At 31.6% G+C, this 15,265-nt stretch overlaps 1 protein-coding gene across 1 annotated transcript; it reads left to right on the top strand.

The window, feature by feature from the left end:
* Positions 1–4,927: 4,927 nt before the first annotated feature.
* Positions 4,928–14,540, top strand: LOC117107275 (wee1-like protein kinase 1-A). Its single transcript, XM_033248907.1, has 10 exons — positions 4,928–5,839; positions 7,155–7,215; positions 7,498–7,667; positions 7,924–8,045; positions 9,729–9,875; positions 10,497–10,631; positions 11,491–11,576; positions 11,718–11,885; positions 12,444–12,586; positions 12,995–14,540. The coding sequence occupies exons 1-10, from the start codon at positions 5,106–5,108 to the stop codon at positions 13,131–13,133; spliced, it is 1,905 nt and encodes a 634-aa protein (XP_033104798.1). The 5' UTR covers positions 4,928–5,105; the 3' UTR covers positions 13,134–14,540.
* The last annotated feature ends 725 nt before the right edge of the window (positions 14,541–15,265 follow it).

Raw genomic sequence — 15,265 nt, 5'->3', positions numbered from 1 at the left:
ATCCAACGAAATTTGTCTAGCTCCGCCTTTTACAGACTAGATGCGTACGCTGATTGGGTAGTGTGATCACATGGTATGTAACGGTCATTTGATTGGTTAGTAAAGTATGACACACTTGGGAACTTTTGTTTGAGGTTGTTTATTATAGGTACCAGGGAACAGTGAAATTAGTGTAATTTCACCGTTCCCTGATGGGCACGGAACAAAATAAGAATGGGCAGGTTCTAAAAAGTGCATTGGCCCATGTTCTCGAAAGTGGAATAAGTTAGTTGTGTTTTTAATGGAGAATGCTGAGAGGGCATAACATTAATACTTATTATTAATCAGAAAACCCCCACATATTACTATTAGTTAATTGTTTTCATGTCCTTATTTGAACTTATTGTTTTAAGTGTTTAAATTTAGAAACAAATTAAAACAATAAAATACCATAAATTTTTGTTTGTGAAATGCGTTTAAAATATGTATTTCACTCTGAAATGCTAGTTCATTATACAACAAATAATAATATTTTTTTTCCCAAACATATTTAAGGTGTAATATGTTATACATGTAATGCAATAATAATTGTAGGGTATCTTTTTTATTTATTTTTTTTAAATCTCGGTAGAAAATTAATAAATGAGAATAAGATTAGACCTAATAAATGAGTATATACAAATCAATCATTGAGGCATTAATTTAAATTGGCAATAAACAAATTACAACGGCAAAATACAATATAGTTACAATTAATATACAAAAAAGTAGTAGTTTTTTTCCATGGAACCTATTTCTGATTTTTTAAATAATAATAATAATAATAATAATAATAATAATAATAATAATAATAATAATAATAATAATAATAATAATAATAATTTAATAGTTTCATTTTTCTTTCTTTTCTTTGTCTTTTTTATTATCTTTATTTCTTTTCATTACTTTCCTTTCTTTTGGCCTATCTTTTCCTTTCTAATACATTTTCCTTTCTTGTTCTTTCTTTTCCTCTTCTTACGTTTCCTTTTCCTTTTCGCATTTCTTATTCTTTCCTTTCTCTTTCTTTACCAGTTCCTTTGTTTTTTCTTTTCCTTTTCCTTCTATGTCTTTCAATTTCTTACCTTTCTTTTTGTTTCTCTTCCTTTACACTTTCCTTTTCCTTTCTAATTCATATTCCTATCTTTTTCTTTTTTCTTTCTTTTTCTTTTCTTTACCTTCTCGTTTTATTTCTTTTTCTTTTCCTTTCCTTACCTTACCTTTTCATTTTCGTTTCCTTTCTTTACCTTTTCATTTTCTTACGTTTTTTTCCCCTTTAACTTTCCATTACATTTTCTTTCTTTTTCTTTTATATTGAATGTGACTCTACGACACTGAGTGAGCTTTATTGATGGAAATGATGCTTATAATGATGCTGATAATTTTAATGATTGTAAGGTACATACATGCGCATGCTGGGTTTGTATAGATTATTGAGTTAATAATAACAATAAAATTGCGTACAAATTAATATTAATACATCGCACGAACTCGCATCATTCATTGTAATATAATTCATTTGAATTTCTTAATTTTGTAAACAAAGAATAAAATACATCTGAAATACAAACAAAATATCTCAAATAAAATGAAATAATAGGCCTAGTATAAAAACAGATTGTCAGAGAAATAAAGGCCATGAGCACATCAGCTGACTTAATCCCAAGAATGTTTCCAGATTAAATTCATAGTACTGAATAGAATTTAATTATTTGTTTAGCTGTGATGTATTTGCATAAAGCCATAGAAATATTTTCTCACATACTCCATAAAAGGATAATACAAATTTTTATACTAACCAAATATAGCTGACACTATCAGATATCATGGCGTGGCAAATTCAGTATACACGCGTTATACAATATAACAAACTTTTTTTTTTCAAGGTAGGTATCCTTACTATAATTTGACCAGCACATGGTGCAGCACATATCTATAAAATAGGATTTAAACCGCATGCATCTTACATTGGCGGAAATGTACTAAACTTCCTTGAACATAATGACATTAGACCAAGGTACACCAATACGTACCGTATTGATTTCTAATGTATCATACTCAAGAAATGTAATTTGACTGTCTTATCTATGAAATACTGTTTATCAGACAACTAAAAGCAAGTCTGAATAAATAATGTGACAAATAATCCTCTAAAGCTAAGCTCTTTATCAATGGTTGTATCCTGTGTTCAGAGAATTAAAATAACCAATGATGGATTTGAAACGTCTTTTCTTTGAAGTTCTTTTAGTAATACAAACAATTATTGATAATAATTGAAAATAATCTTATTATTATTATTATTATTATTATTATTATTATTATTATTATTATTTGTTGTTATTGTTAGTGGTGTTTTTTTCTCCTTCTATAATTGTCAACTGAAAGATAATAACTTAGGGGCCTACACAATTGTATAATCTAGATTTTTTAGGACGTCAACAGACATTGCATTTGTAGTGTAGTTTTCATTAAAAAAAAAAATGCACACGAAGGGCCATCCATAAGGTAAGTGGCTATGAATGTTAACTTAACTGACTTAGGAATACAAAGGATACTATTATGAGACTGATACTAAAACGCCACGGTGGTATTTTTGAATATACATCAACATGTATCATAATTGTAAATGGTATTCCGTCCACCTTTGGGTTTCTCGATTCAATATCTTCTTCTCGGGCCGCGTACTGTGGAGTCTTCGCGTGGGGGCGTTAAATTAATCAATTAAGATCAGCAGACTGGAAAAACCCCAATTTAAATACTGTATATGGAAACAATATGAAAAAGGCGGTGAGGAATAAGTTTAATGATTCCCGTCATAAAGATATACCCTGGCCTACCTTTTATGAGCTTAAAAAATGAAAAAAAAAACAAAAAACAAACAAACAAACAAGCAAAAAAAAAAAAAAAAACAATTCCGTATTTAAGTTAGTTAAAAAGTTGGCGGAAATGTACTAAACTTCCGTGAACATATGACATTAGACCAAGGTACACCAATACGTACCGTTGATTTCTAATGTATCATACTCAAGAAATGTAATTTGACTGTCTTATCTATGAAATACTGTTTATCAGACAACTAAAAGCAAGTCTGAATAAATAATGTGACAAATAATCCTCTAAAGCTAAGCTCTTTATCAATGGTTGTATCCTGTGTTCAGAGAATTAAAATAACCAATGATGGATTTGAAACGTCTTTTCTTTGAAGTTCTTTTTGTAATACAAACAATTATTGATAATAATTGAAAATAATCTTATTATTATTATCATTATTATTATTATTGTTATTATTATTATTATTATTATTATTTGCTGTTATTGTTAGTGGTGTTTTTTTCTCCTTCTATAATTGTCAACTGAAAGATAATAACTTAGGGGCCTACACAATTGTATAATCTAGATTTTTTAGGACGTCAACAGACATTGCATTTGTAGTGTAGTTTTCATTTAAAAAAATACACACGAAGGGCCATCCATAAGGTAAGTGGCTATGAATGTTAACTTAACTGACTTAGGAATACAAAGGATACTATTATGAGACTGATACTAAAACGCCACGGTGGTATTTTTGAATATACATCAACATGTATCATAATTGTAAAGGGTATTCCATCCACCTTTGGGTTTCTCGATTCAATATCTTCTTCTCGGGCCGCGTGCTGTGGAGTCTTCGCGTGGGGCGTTAAATTAATCAATTAAGATCAGCACTCTGAGACAGGAAAAACCCCAATTTAAATACTGTATATGGAAACAATATGAAAAAGGCGGTGAGGAATAAGTTTAATGATTCCTGTCATAAAGATACACCCTGTCCTACCTTTTATGAGCTCAAAAAAAAAAAAAACAAAAAAAAACAAACAAACAAACAAACAAACAAACAAAAAAACAATTCCGTCTTTAAGTTAAAGTACAGTACTGTATAAAAAAAATCCTTATAAATTAAGAAGATATTTTAATACACCTTTATTCTTATGCATAGACCCCCGGTTAAATTGGCTGTGAATTTGATAGTAAAATATCTGTAGGCCCAAAACAGTGAAAACTTTTTTTTTTCAATCTATTTCAGATTGGAAGTTAAGTATTGATCCCTTTTAATTAAACCATTTTAAAAATAAAAGGTAGGCCTGCAGTAGGCCTACGTTATCCATAAGTTTTTTATTGTCGCACTTATTTGACGGGATCAAGAGATTCTTAGACAAATATATCGAGCGTTAGAATAGTGGGGTTAGGTGATGGAGGCCCATAACCAGGTGGTTTATGGGTTCTGGCTATTTCCCCCTCCTCTACTTTTCAGAGAATCCCCATTCCAAAGAACCCATTTTGTCCAGCAACCCCCAACACAACGCCCTTCACTGAAAAAATTCTATAAAACTCAGCTGTTCTTTTTTCTTTCCCTCACATTCAAAATTGCTTTTGTAGGATAATTACAACATAATTATTCTATTCTATTAAGTACGGTACGATTAAAGGCCTTTGAAGCCCTTAGTCTTATTAGGTGCATTGCAATCGCCAATTGAGAAATTAGTTAAATAATTAATTTAAAATGCCTATATAGTATTAGTCTCATATAAATAACTGAAATATACAGATCTAAATTAACGACTGATTTACTATCGTCGGTACTGTTGTAAATTGTTTGCATTTGAATGTGTAAAGTACTCATCATTACTTTTTTATTTGTTGTAAATTTAACACTTTATCGGTACCGGTACGCTTTCTTCTTTCGAAAATAAGTGTTTACTGTAATCTTTAAACTGAGTCTTTTGACCTGGCCTTGTGAGTCATACATATGTGTCATTGGTTGATTACGTACATGTGTGTCACTGCCATCTACGCCCAAAGCTTCTATCTCCTTATATGGTTCACCAATTATGACGTCACATAGTTGTAGGTTACTGATTGGTGAAAATTCTCAATCCAAACAACCGTCGTCACGCCGCGCCATTTTCTGAATGCGATAGAAAAGCCAAGGCGAGGCCGTGTATTTATATGGGATAAAGGTTGTACTGATTTTTATTATAACTTTAAATCAAGACACTGGCTAATACTAGGTAAGGTGGTCACCAAGTCAATGTGACTGATTTTTTAAGATAATGTCTTTGTGCCGTTCACTGGAGATGCATAGATCTCCGACAATTCAACGCCTCACCTTTCACGATAGTGACGGCGAAGAAGGGTCGTGTGATGAAGAAGACGTGCTTAGCTTTAACCCTAGTAGTAATCACCGAAGCCCCCGTGGCCTAGGCCTATCTGTGCGTGGAGGCTCGCTCAGTGGATGTGAAGATGCCAGTTTCACTTCTATACCGAGTTCGGACTTTCTGGAAATGGACACAGCAAATACTTCTTGGGATTCTACTCTAGCTACACCAGAGAGCAGCCCAAGAAGAAGGCAGTTTGGGTCATCAAAACAAGTGGATTTCAGGAATGGAGGAACCCCATGTCGTTCCAAGTCACCAGCCTGTAATTTTGTTGTAGGCCTGAGTATGCAAAGTCCTATGCAATTCAAAACAAATCGTCCATCAACACTGTGTAGTGCCTCTCCCCCAAACAAGGACCTGAGGAACTTAAGGCTTTTTGATACACCTCACACTCCAAAGTCTTTGCTAAGGAGGTCATCAAGATTGGGACTCATTAAAGGTAAAACAAGTAATGGTGGCGGGTTAGTTGGACGTTTATTCAGCGGACGACGGAACAGTCCAAGTATGCAACCACAGACAGTGCCAACAAACAAATCAATGTTTAGGAAACCTCTTGCCAATGTCAACCCGTTCACACCAGATGCAATAATGCAAAGTGTAACCAAGAAGAGACTGAAGCGAGAAAAAAGGTGGGTTAAGTTAATTAAGGTTTCGTAGTTGTATAAATTTAATAGCAAAATAAACATACTTTGTCAGAAGTGTATCAATAAAGATTTATTTACTGTGTATAGTAAATTGTCTATGCTATAATATTAGTCAGTGACAATAACTTTATAATGTATAATTTTCCTGTTTTTGTACATTTTTATATATCATGTATATTTCATTGTATGTTTCAGGCGATGCATTGTCAATTTGGTTGGTCAGAATTGACTGCAAGCACCATTTGCTGTTACTGTAAAATAATTAAAAAATATACAGTATTCTTTTTCACATTTAGGACACTTGACTCAATTATACTGATGATACGTCCTACTGTACTACACTTTTTTTTTTTTATAAGAACACTGAGGCTGAAATTCCTAAAAAAATCAAAAACAAAATAAGAACAATTTGAGGCTGAGGTAAAATGTCAAATGAGATTTTTATTTTTAAAAACTAGAAAAACAAAAATTTTTTCAGGGGCCACTTTTACCTACATTCCAGTACAGTCACGTGTATACTGCTGTACAATAACAATTTTCTATGTTTTAAAAGTGTGTAACATAAGAACATAATAGGAACATTTTCATCCTGAAATCGGCCAAAAAATAAGAACACTAAGCCTCGGCAAAATTTTACTGGTTCCTATAAAATAAAAGTGTAATGACGTATAAATTTAACTGACACTTGCATCTGACAAATTCTGATATACACCTGACAGTTTATTTTAAATAATATACAGTACATTTAATTCACATTTGGAACCAGTTGCATCAGTTAATTATATTCAAATTTTTATTTGTTTGATGGGGCACACCTCCCGTCTTCTAAAGTTTATTGTGAATTCTTGAACTAAGAATTGGTTCATCGGCGATACAGTACACTTAATAGTTTTAATACCCAACTTAATTTAAACTTTTAACACAAAACTATAAATATGGGGGCAGTTCCCAACAGTTGCATCACAGTAAATCTTAATGTAACTGGTCCTGGTTGGATTTGGTTAAAATTGGATTTGTTGTAATCCAGTTGGGTTTGGTTTGAAGTGACCTAGTACCAACTAAGCCAATGCATAATTCAAAGGGTGTAAATAGTAAATATAGTGTACTACAAATTGCAAACAATCTAAATGCTTATAAAAGCAACCAGGTACAGGGTAAAGATTCAATTTGTGGAATACTGTAGACTTTAACCCTAAATAATAATGTTTCAACAGTAATAATATGGTTAGATTAATTTGAGAGTTTACCCATACTATGCTATCTTTGAAGCTTTGCTTATCTTTATCTGTTTACTTTGTAGAAGTGTCCTTGATGATGCTGAGAGTGATTCAGATGATGAAATGGAGATGAACCCACCAAAGGTAATGTAATTATATACTAAATATAGAGGCAGTTTATTGCAATATAGGATAAATGGCACATAGAAAATTGGCATTCCTTGTGAGGAGGAGATTGGAAACACAAAAAATAATTGTGTGTGTAAACAGTAAACAAAGCATTGGATTAGGGAAATGGAAAGAGAAGAAGCTGATTAAAAGAAATTAAATACTGCACTGTACGTATGTAATCATATTTCACAAATAGAATTGTTTTTCTTAAATGCATGGCAATGATGATTGCTAAAGTTGTTTTCCTTTTGACAGAGATTAGCTTTGAGAGAGAGTAACATTTCCAGGTATAAAGAGGAGTTTGTTGAGATGTGCAAGATTGGATCTGGTGAATTTGGCTCTGTCTTCAAGTGCATTAATAAGCTGGATGGATGTCTCTATGCTGTTAAGAAGTCAAAACAACCGCTTGCAGGGTCTGTCAATGAGTAAGTTAATGCATCGCTAAGTTTTAATTAGTACAAAAACAGGTTTTTGTTGCTCATGCCAGAATGACCCAAAATCTGAAAATTCCAGTGTCTCCTTTTCTTAAGATTTTTTTTGAGTGTGTTCTCATCTCAGAAAGTTTAATTATTTTCCAATATAAAAGTTATATTGTCTTCAGTATGCAGTAACAAAGTAGAATAATAATTTTTGTAAGAAATGTTAGAGAATAATTTCAATTATGATTTTATTGCATTACAGACAAATGGCTTTAAACGAGGTGTACGCTCATGCAGTCCTTGGCACTCATAGGCATGTTGTGCGTTATTATTCAGCATGGTCAGAAGCCAATCATATGCTGATCCAAAACGAGTACTGTAATGGTAAGTATTTTTAGATCAGTTCTATAAATACATGAGCACAATAATTTTATAGTTTACTTGAATTATTTAATAAAAATGAGTTAATAAGTAGTGTGTTTGTAGCTCATCCTGGGTTCCTTCTGATCTGTTTTAGTTTGGCTTTGTGCAATTTTTTCTGTAATTTCATTGTTGTGTTGGAAGCATTCAACAAATATCAATTTCAATTCCTTTAGTACTTTTTAGTCCAGGAATATTTGATTCTTATTAGCAGCTGTATAGTTCATTTTTTCCACCTTATTATTGTGGGATTTTCAATTTTGGAATGTCTAACACTGTGTATTTGTCATATTTCTTGTTTACTCAAAATTTCGGTGGTGAAATAAAATTCTTTATTGTGACGGATACAAAAGTATGCCTTTTTGATGAATCTTTTGTTTACTAATTTTAAAATTTATCATGGATCAAAAAACATTTGAAGTGTTACTTGGTATGACATTGTGTAAGTTGAATAGACCGCTTACATTCTTTCTGTGTTCACTGAAATAGTTATTAAATGTTTATTCATACTGTAAGAGGTTATTAACCATCTTTGTTAATTGACTATGAAGTGTTTGAACTTGTTTTTAAGCATGTTATGGTGCTGATTTGGTAGTGTTTGTAAATAGAGTTTGTAGACTTAGCCAGAGGCAATGTTCCTGCTCCATTGAACAATTGAAATTACATTATTTTCACTTGAGTAGTTGGTGAAAATTCCAAGGCAAATGTTTCCATAGTAGTGCAGCTGCAAAGCCCCCTTATGTACTAAACTTTGTCATCTAGCTTATCCCTATCATAATCAGTAAATTTTGATTGGAATTATACTGTATTACACGACTGAACACTTTAAACAATGCATATTATAGGTAATAAAGTAGAACATTACTAGGCCCAGCTGTTGCACAATACACCTGGAATTAAGAGTCAGGTCTCACAGGTCTTAGACCTGTCTGTCATTAAATGTAAGAAAGTCAGTGTACAATTATGAGCCTAAACATAGGATCTGTAACAGCTGTGCCAGAATTTAGTGGTTCAAGAACCTCACTCACCTCCAAGATAACTGTTAACAGCTAACTGCCGTTAGAAACTGCAACAGCTTGTCGCAACTTGGTTTGATGATGATTTAAATCTCAAATTTTTCCCACATGGATTAACCAAAATAACTGTTGATATTTGAAATTTGTTTAGGAGCTTTAAGTCAATCAAAGATACTGTACCTCACTAATTAAAATAAAATAAAATTTTTCTATAATGTGTTATATCTTATATGAACTTCAGTGATGCACAAATGTTTATTTTTAAATTGTTGGACCCATCTTTATTGTCATTCTTTTCTTTTTTAAACATTAAGGAAATAGTTTTTTGATTACTTCCTCTTGGAGGAAGATAGTTTGCACTGTGATGTGCTAAATGATTTTTCTTGTTATATATTATAGATATTTACCAAATTATTTTGACGTTATTTATTGGGTGCTTAGATACTTTACTCCATGATGCCCACTAATTAATATTTAATTTCTAAATTAGTGTTCCCTATGATGATTAAATGCAGATTAAGATACAGTATTGAAACACAAGCTTAAAAACTGATTCCTATATTTTTAAAAGTTTTAGGTCGAAAAAAAGCTTGGGTAACACAAATTTTTATTATGATTTAATTGTTTATAGGTGGCAGTCTAGCTGACGAAATTCAAGCAAGGTATATGAGAACAGAAGATGTAGCAGAGGTTGAGCTCAAACAGCTCCTTTTGCAAGTCACCCAAGGACTTAAATATATACATTCCCAGGGCTTGGTTCATCTTGACATTAAACCAGGTAAATGTTAACATCCGGTGTCTGTTCTACCCATTATCTGAGCCAAACGTAAATATTTAACATAATACATGTATGTACTGTATTGAAAGATGACACAAAATATGATAAATATAAATGATACAGTATAGCATGCAGTATACCAGTGTATACCTACCTACTGTATATCAATATTATATGTTGTGCTTGCTAGACTCGTACAACTTGCATGGTCATATGTTGTATGGAATAGTTTGATTATTATTGAAACTATCCTTTTTCTAGATTTTATTAAACTAAAATTTCAAAGTATAATTGGTTAGTTTGCTAAAATGTTTTTCTATAGAATATTAATAATGAATAAGGCTGTCAAAAATGACCCTAACATCTGTGTGAAACCAATGCTTTATACCTGCAATTGTAAATCGATATTATGATTTACAATGCATACGCGAGGAGAAGGCCTGCTGAAACTGTCAAATTTCACAAGGGAAAATGTACAAACCTCTGCCACTGATTATGATGATATTATATCTCCATAAATTTGTTTGATGATTTAGAATTATATTGTTCTTTATTATTGTAGTTTTTTTTTTAAAACATTTCTTTGCTGCTTTTACATTGGTATTACCTTTAATTCTATAGGTAATATCTTCATCTCGCGTAAAGAAAGAATCACAGGCGATTTTGATGAGAACGATGAGAATTATAATATAAACGAGAGCGAGGGTTTATCTCCAGAACAGATTACTGATAATTATGATGTCGTCTATAAAATTGGTAAGGAAAAATTTGTTAGATTGTGCTGTACAGTAACTTGGTTTGTTGATGTTTCTTGAGTCCCTCAACTAATCTCTTGAATTTTGTTTTACTTTTTTATAGTGTGTTAAGGTCTAATTTTAAAGCCCGAGCAAAAGGAAAATAGTAGAAAGACAATAACAAATTCTTTTTTATTTTGTTTGTTTTCAATATTATTATAGCTGTTTCATTGCAATAAAAATTCTTTGAAATTATGCTGTGTGATGCTCCCAATGATCTATGGGAGATGAACAGAAGGTTCTGAATTTTTACAAGTTGACCAAGCTTGTTGCTGCATGGATTGTTATTGTTCTGATACAATCACTGTTTGAACAGAGAGCAGCAGGTTGATAATGTTCTTTTTCCCACAGCTATTTAGATAATAATAATAATAATAACAATAATAATAATAATAGTAGTGGCGTACTGTCACTCCATTTTTGTTGGTAACTTTTTTGCTGAAGAAAAAATGTGTAAAGAATCTTGAGAGCATCTAAATAGAAAAGAATTGTACATAAATAATCCATGTAAAATCAATTGTCAACAGGGAATGACATGTCAGTCAGTTCCATGTAAGTCTATATTTTTAATACTCCTCTTCCGCAATCTATTACTTGTTTCATTGCCAGCAACTCATCTAATTCTTCTACAGTATATTTATACCAAGAGAAAGATTCTTAAACGAGGTGGATGAAGGCTTGATAACCTAGTACCATGGCTAGATTATGGTCGCCATATCAACAAGTTTGAATACTAGTGGTCTAATACATGACCTCTAGTATTAGATATAAATGCAATAAAATTTGAACATTCAATTTAAAAATCTGAATTTATTTAACAGGTGATTTAGGTCATGTGACCTCAGTTACAAACCCTAAAGTGGAAGAAGGAGATGTGAGATATTTACCAAATGAAATACTGCATGAGGTAAGAATTAAAATATGTATTTTTTTAAAAATTGCTTAATGATGTTAAATTTATGAATTCAGTGTCATAGATGTTGTGTGATGCAAGTGCCATTTTATTGCATTTGATTAAAATATATTTCTCACAATAAATTATCTGTAGGATTACTCGCATCTGACGAAAGCTGACATCTTCTCATTAGCCTTGACGATATTCGTGGCAGGTAAAGGTGGACCGTTACCTAAGAATGGGCCTGAATGGCATTCAATACGACAGGGAAAATTGCCTTACCTTCCACAGTACTCAACCGACTTAAATAATCTTCTAAAGGTAAGGTTCTTCCTTCTATCTAGATGAAAATAGTTTTATTTATTCAACTCTCTTTAATTTACGTTTGAATTGTTAGTTTTGACACCAAGAATTGATGTTAACAATTGGCACATTCAACTTTCTAAATCCACAAACACAGTCTGAAATCAAGGTGTGATATTTGAGAGGACTGTTTAAATTTACAAGATTACTTTTTAGAGAAACATTACTGCGGCAACAAAATCACTTGTACTTTAAGATAGACCATAACACGAAATTGGCTGGCACCTCCACTAATATCATTTTAAGATTACAGAGGCTTCAAAACTGAATGGCTAGGTTGATTTGCCAGGTACCTGTATCAGCAAGTGCTGAACCTCTGCTAAATGAAACACACTGGTTACCAGTAGAACCTAGTGTTAACTAGGCCTACATGCCTTTAAATGTTTGTGAACAACAAAGCACTGTGTTATTTTAAGAATCTTGTTTAAAGTTTGTAAGCGGTAGTTTATGAACAAGTGCTACAAATAATATTCAATTCACACAATCATTAATTTTATCTTTGTTTTATATTTATAGATGATGGTTCATTCAGATCCTAAGATGAGACCATCGGCTTCAGCTATCATCCAGCATCCACTGTTATGCCCTCAGAATGTATCACTTATTAAACTCAAGCAGGAGTTGAACACAGCTAAATTTCAGAATGCAATCCTTTCAAGGTATTGTTTCTATGTTATATTATGTTGTTATGCAACACTTAATTGTGCAAGGGATTTGCCAGAATTTAACAATATGATTGTTTACTTGGCAGTTAAATTGTAAAATCATTACAATTGTAAAAGTCAAAAGCTAAATTTATAGCCCTCAATTCATCTTTATTAATCCCTTGCTCTTCCTTAAAATTCACTCTTCTATTTAGAATTTACCAATCTTATCTCCCACCCACCCTGGAAATATCTACCACCCACCCTTAGTTTTCTACAACTACAACTCTGTTTTTCATATTACTATAATTAAAAGATAATTAAGAAGATTACTTGATGGATATCTAATTAACATTTAAATATCAATTAGTGTGTATTTATTTACAGGGAATTGAATATCAATTTGTGTGTATTTATTTACAGGGAATTGAATGAAGCTCGCAATGCAAACAAAGATGAGAAGACAACTGGTCCTTTCTTTAAGCCCATTGGCTCTGGCTCAAGGAGTTCTCGGCTGATTGGCAAGAAGGTCAACAGAAGTATGAGTGTCACAATATACTGAACCAGTGACCCCCAAGACAAAAAAGGCTGGTGCCTCACCATAAGACCACCTTATGTTCATTATAGAAACTTCTGTAGGAAGGATAATGTCTTAACATTTGGATGAAACACTTTAACTAAACAGATTATTAATACAGTAGTAGATTACTGCTTTTGCCAAATGTGGATTAAGTATTGTGTATGAAATCATAATGTACACAAAGTTTATGTTGATTAATTATTGTTAGATTATGTATTATAGATCACACTTTAGATTAGTGTATATTTACAGAGCATTTTATTGTTGCATACATTGGATTGAACATAGTGATTATAGTTGACTCTCCATTAAACCATTATTTCACATATCCCTTACTTATTAAAAGAATTATACCCTTATATTTTTAAAAAACATGTCAAATTGTAAAGATAGGTTGTTTAGCAATAACCTTAAAATGCTTTTTTAATCAGCATACAATTATTCATACACTTTGTCTGCTTGTTTACCATTGTTGAAAAAAGTGTTTATTAAACACATTATAAATTCCAAGACTTGTAATTTTCAGATGAATTAGTAATTGTAACTTTGGTTATGTGAATAATATTACACTGTTTGCAGTTTTAAAATTAAACCACCATACAGTATTTAGTAGTAATAAATACATACATAACATCTCCTCTTGGTTAATGCTTGAACTGTTAATCTATTTATTGTCAAGGCTTTACCTTTATAATAGTCATTTTTTGTATTTCTACTATCATGACTGTTCATGCATTACACACTTTTAGTGTTATTGGATTTTAAGTTTGTTTTATTTCTATTGTTAACGGTTTAAGCATTTTGTTTTAAAGATTGTTGACATGAGATTATCATGGAATTTTAGAAAACACATTTTAAAATAATATTTTAACCGTTTTAAAGTTATCATTTCATTTGATTTTTCAGTGGTGCTTCATAATTATTTAATTACTATTATTATTATCATTAATTGCATCTGAAAGCTTAACGCTACAGTATTTCCAATTTGCTCTACATTCCAAGTTGTAACAAGTAGTCCAATATTAATTGGTATTGTATTAAATGGATATACAAATTTATAGAGAATCTTACTGCCATTTAAATCCTTAGTTTGTGGCTTTTTATGTAATTCTAAAAGCAGTTTGTGTAGGTGACATGACACCAGTGTCTTGATTCTTATCCACAATTGTCCATACAGTAAACCCAGAGCCCATAGGGCATTTTAAATACCCAACTACTAATACTGTTTTATTATACAATTCCATTTGGGAAATATGTCCTTTCCAATTTTATTGTACTGTAGAACCAATATGTGACAACAATGTGTAATACATGTGAACTTTATATAAGAGAATTGTATTTTCTATGTTCATTAATTTTTATAATAAATCCGATTACTTTAAGGAAATATGTTTTATTGTTTCCCATCCATAATGTTGAGAAACCTCTGTCCTATTTTATTAAAATAGAGTGTGAAAGTGGTACTTTCTACATTTAATAGCTTATAGTAGCTTGTAATTGTTGATAAATTTATAAATAAATAAAACTATATATAAAACTAATGAACATGTCAGAATGTATATTTAGTTTTATATTTATTTCAGTTTTATTTGATAGTCTGTCCAGAGGGCGCTCCCTCCAATGTTCAGGTGCATGCGTAGATATTAATAAAAGGGCAGTTGGCTGAGCATCAGCAGATACACCTTGTTAAAAACCAACAGTTTTTCTCTGAAACAATAACATGTGTTTAAGATATACTGTCTACTATAAACCTGGAACAGTCATTCAAAAAATAAAATAAAAAAATAACTTATTTAAAAGGATTAAGTGTTTACAATAATTATGATATTGTACATGATCTCAACAACTTCAGTTTTTGGGGGTTGACAAACATTTTACTACTGAAGGGTACTCAGGTCTCCCTCTAATAAGACCCCGCCTCCAATTAAAGACAACTTTTCTGTGGTCCTAAATTTGCAAATGTCTTATTCTAATTAGAGACTTTTTAATTAATTAGAGAAGTTACAAGACAATGGGAGTTCCAGAAGTGGTCTTTAATTGGAGGGACACCTGTATTTGTACTGTATTTAAATCCAAACTTAATAATTTTGGCTACTTGCTGGAGTGTTGGGGGG

The sequence above is a fragment of the Anneissia japonica genome, unplaced genomic scaffold (genome assembly GCF_011630105.1).
Source record: "Anneissia japonica isolate Jap-2015-1 unplaced genomic scaffold, ASM1163010v1 scaffold211_len1577895_cov191, whole genome shotgun sequence".
NCBI classification, from domain to species: Eukaryota; Metazoa; Echinodermata; class Crinoidea; order Comatulida; family Comatulidae; genus Anneissia; species Anneissia japonica.
Note: the sequence above shows the minus strand (reverse complement) of the source record. Positions and strands in the feature narration are given on the sequence as shown.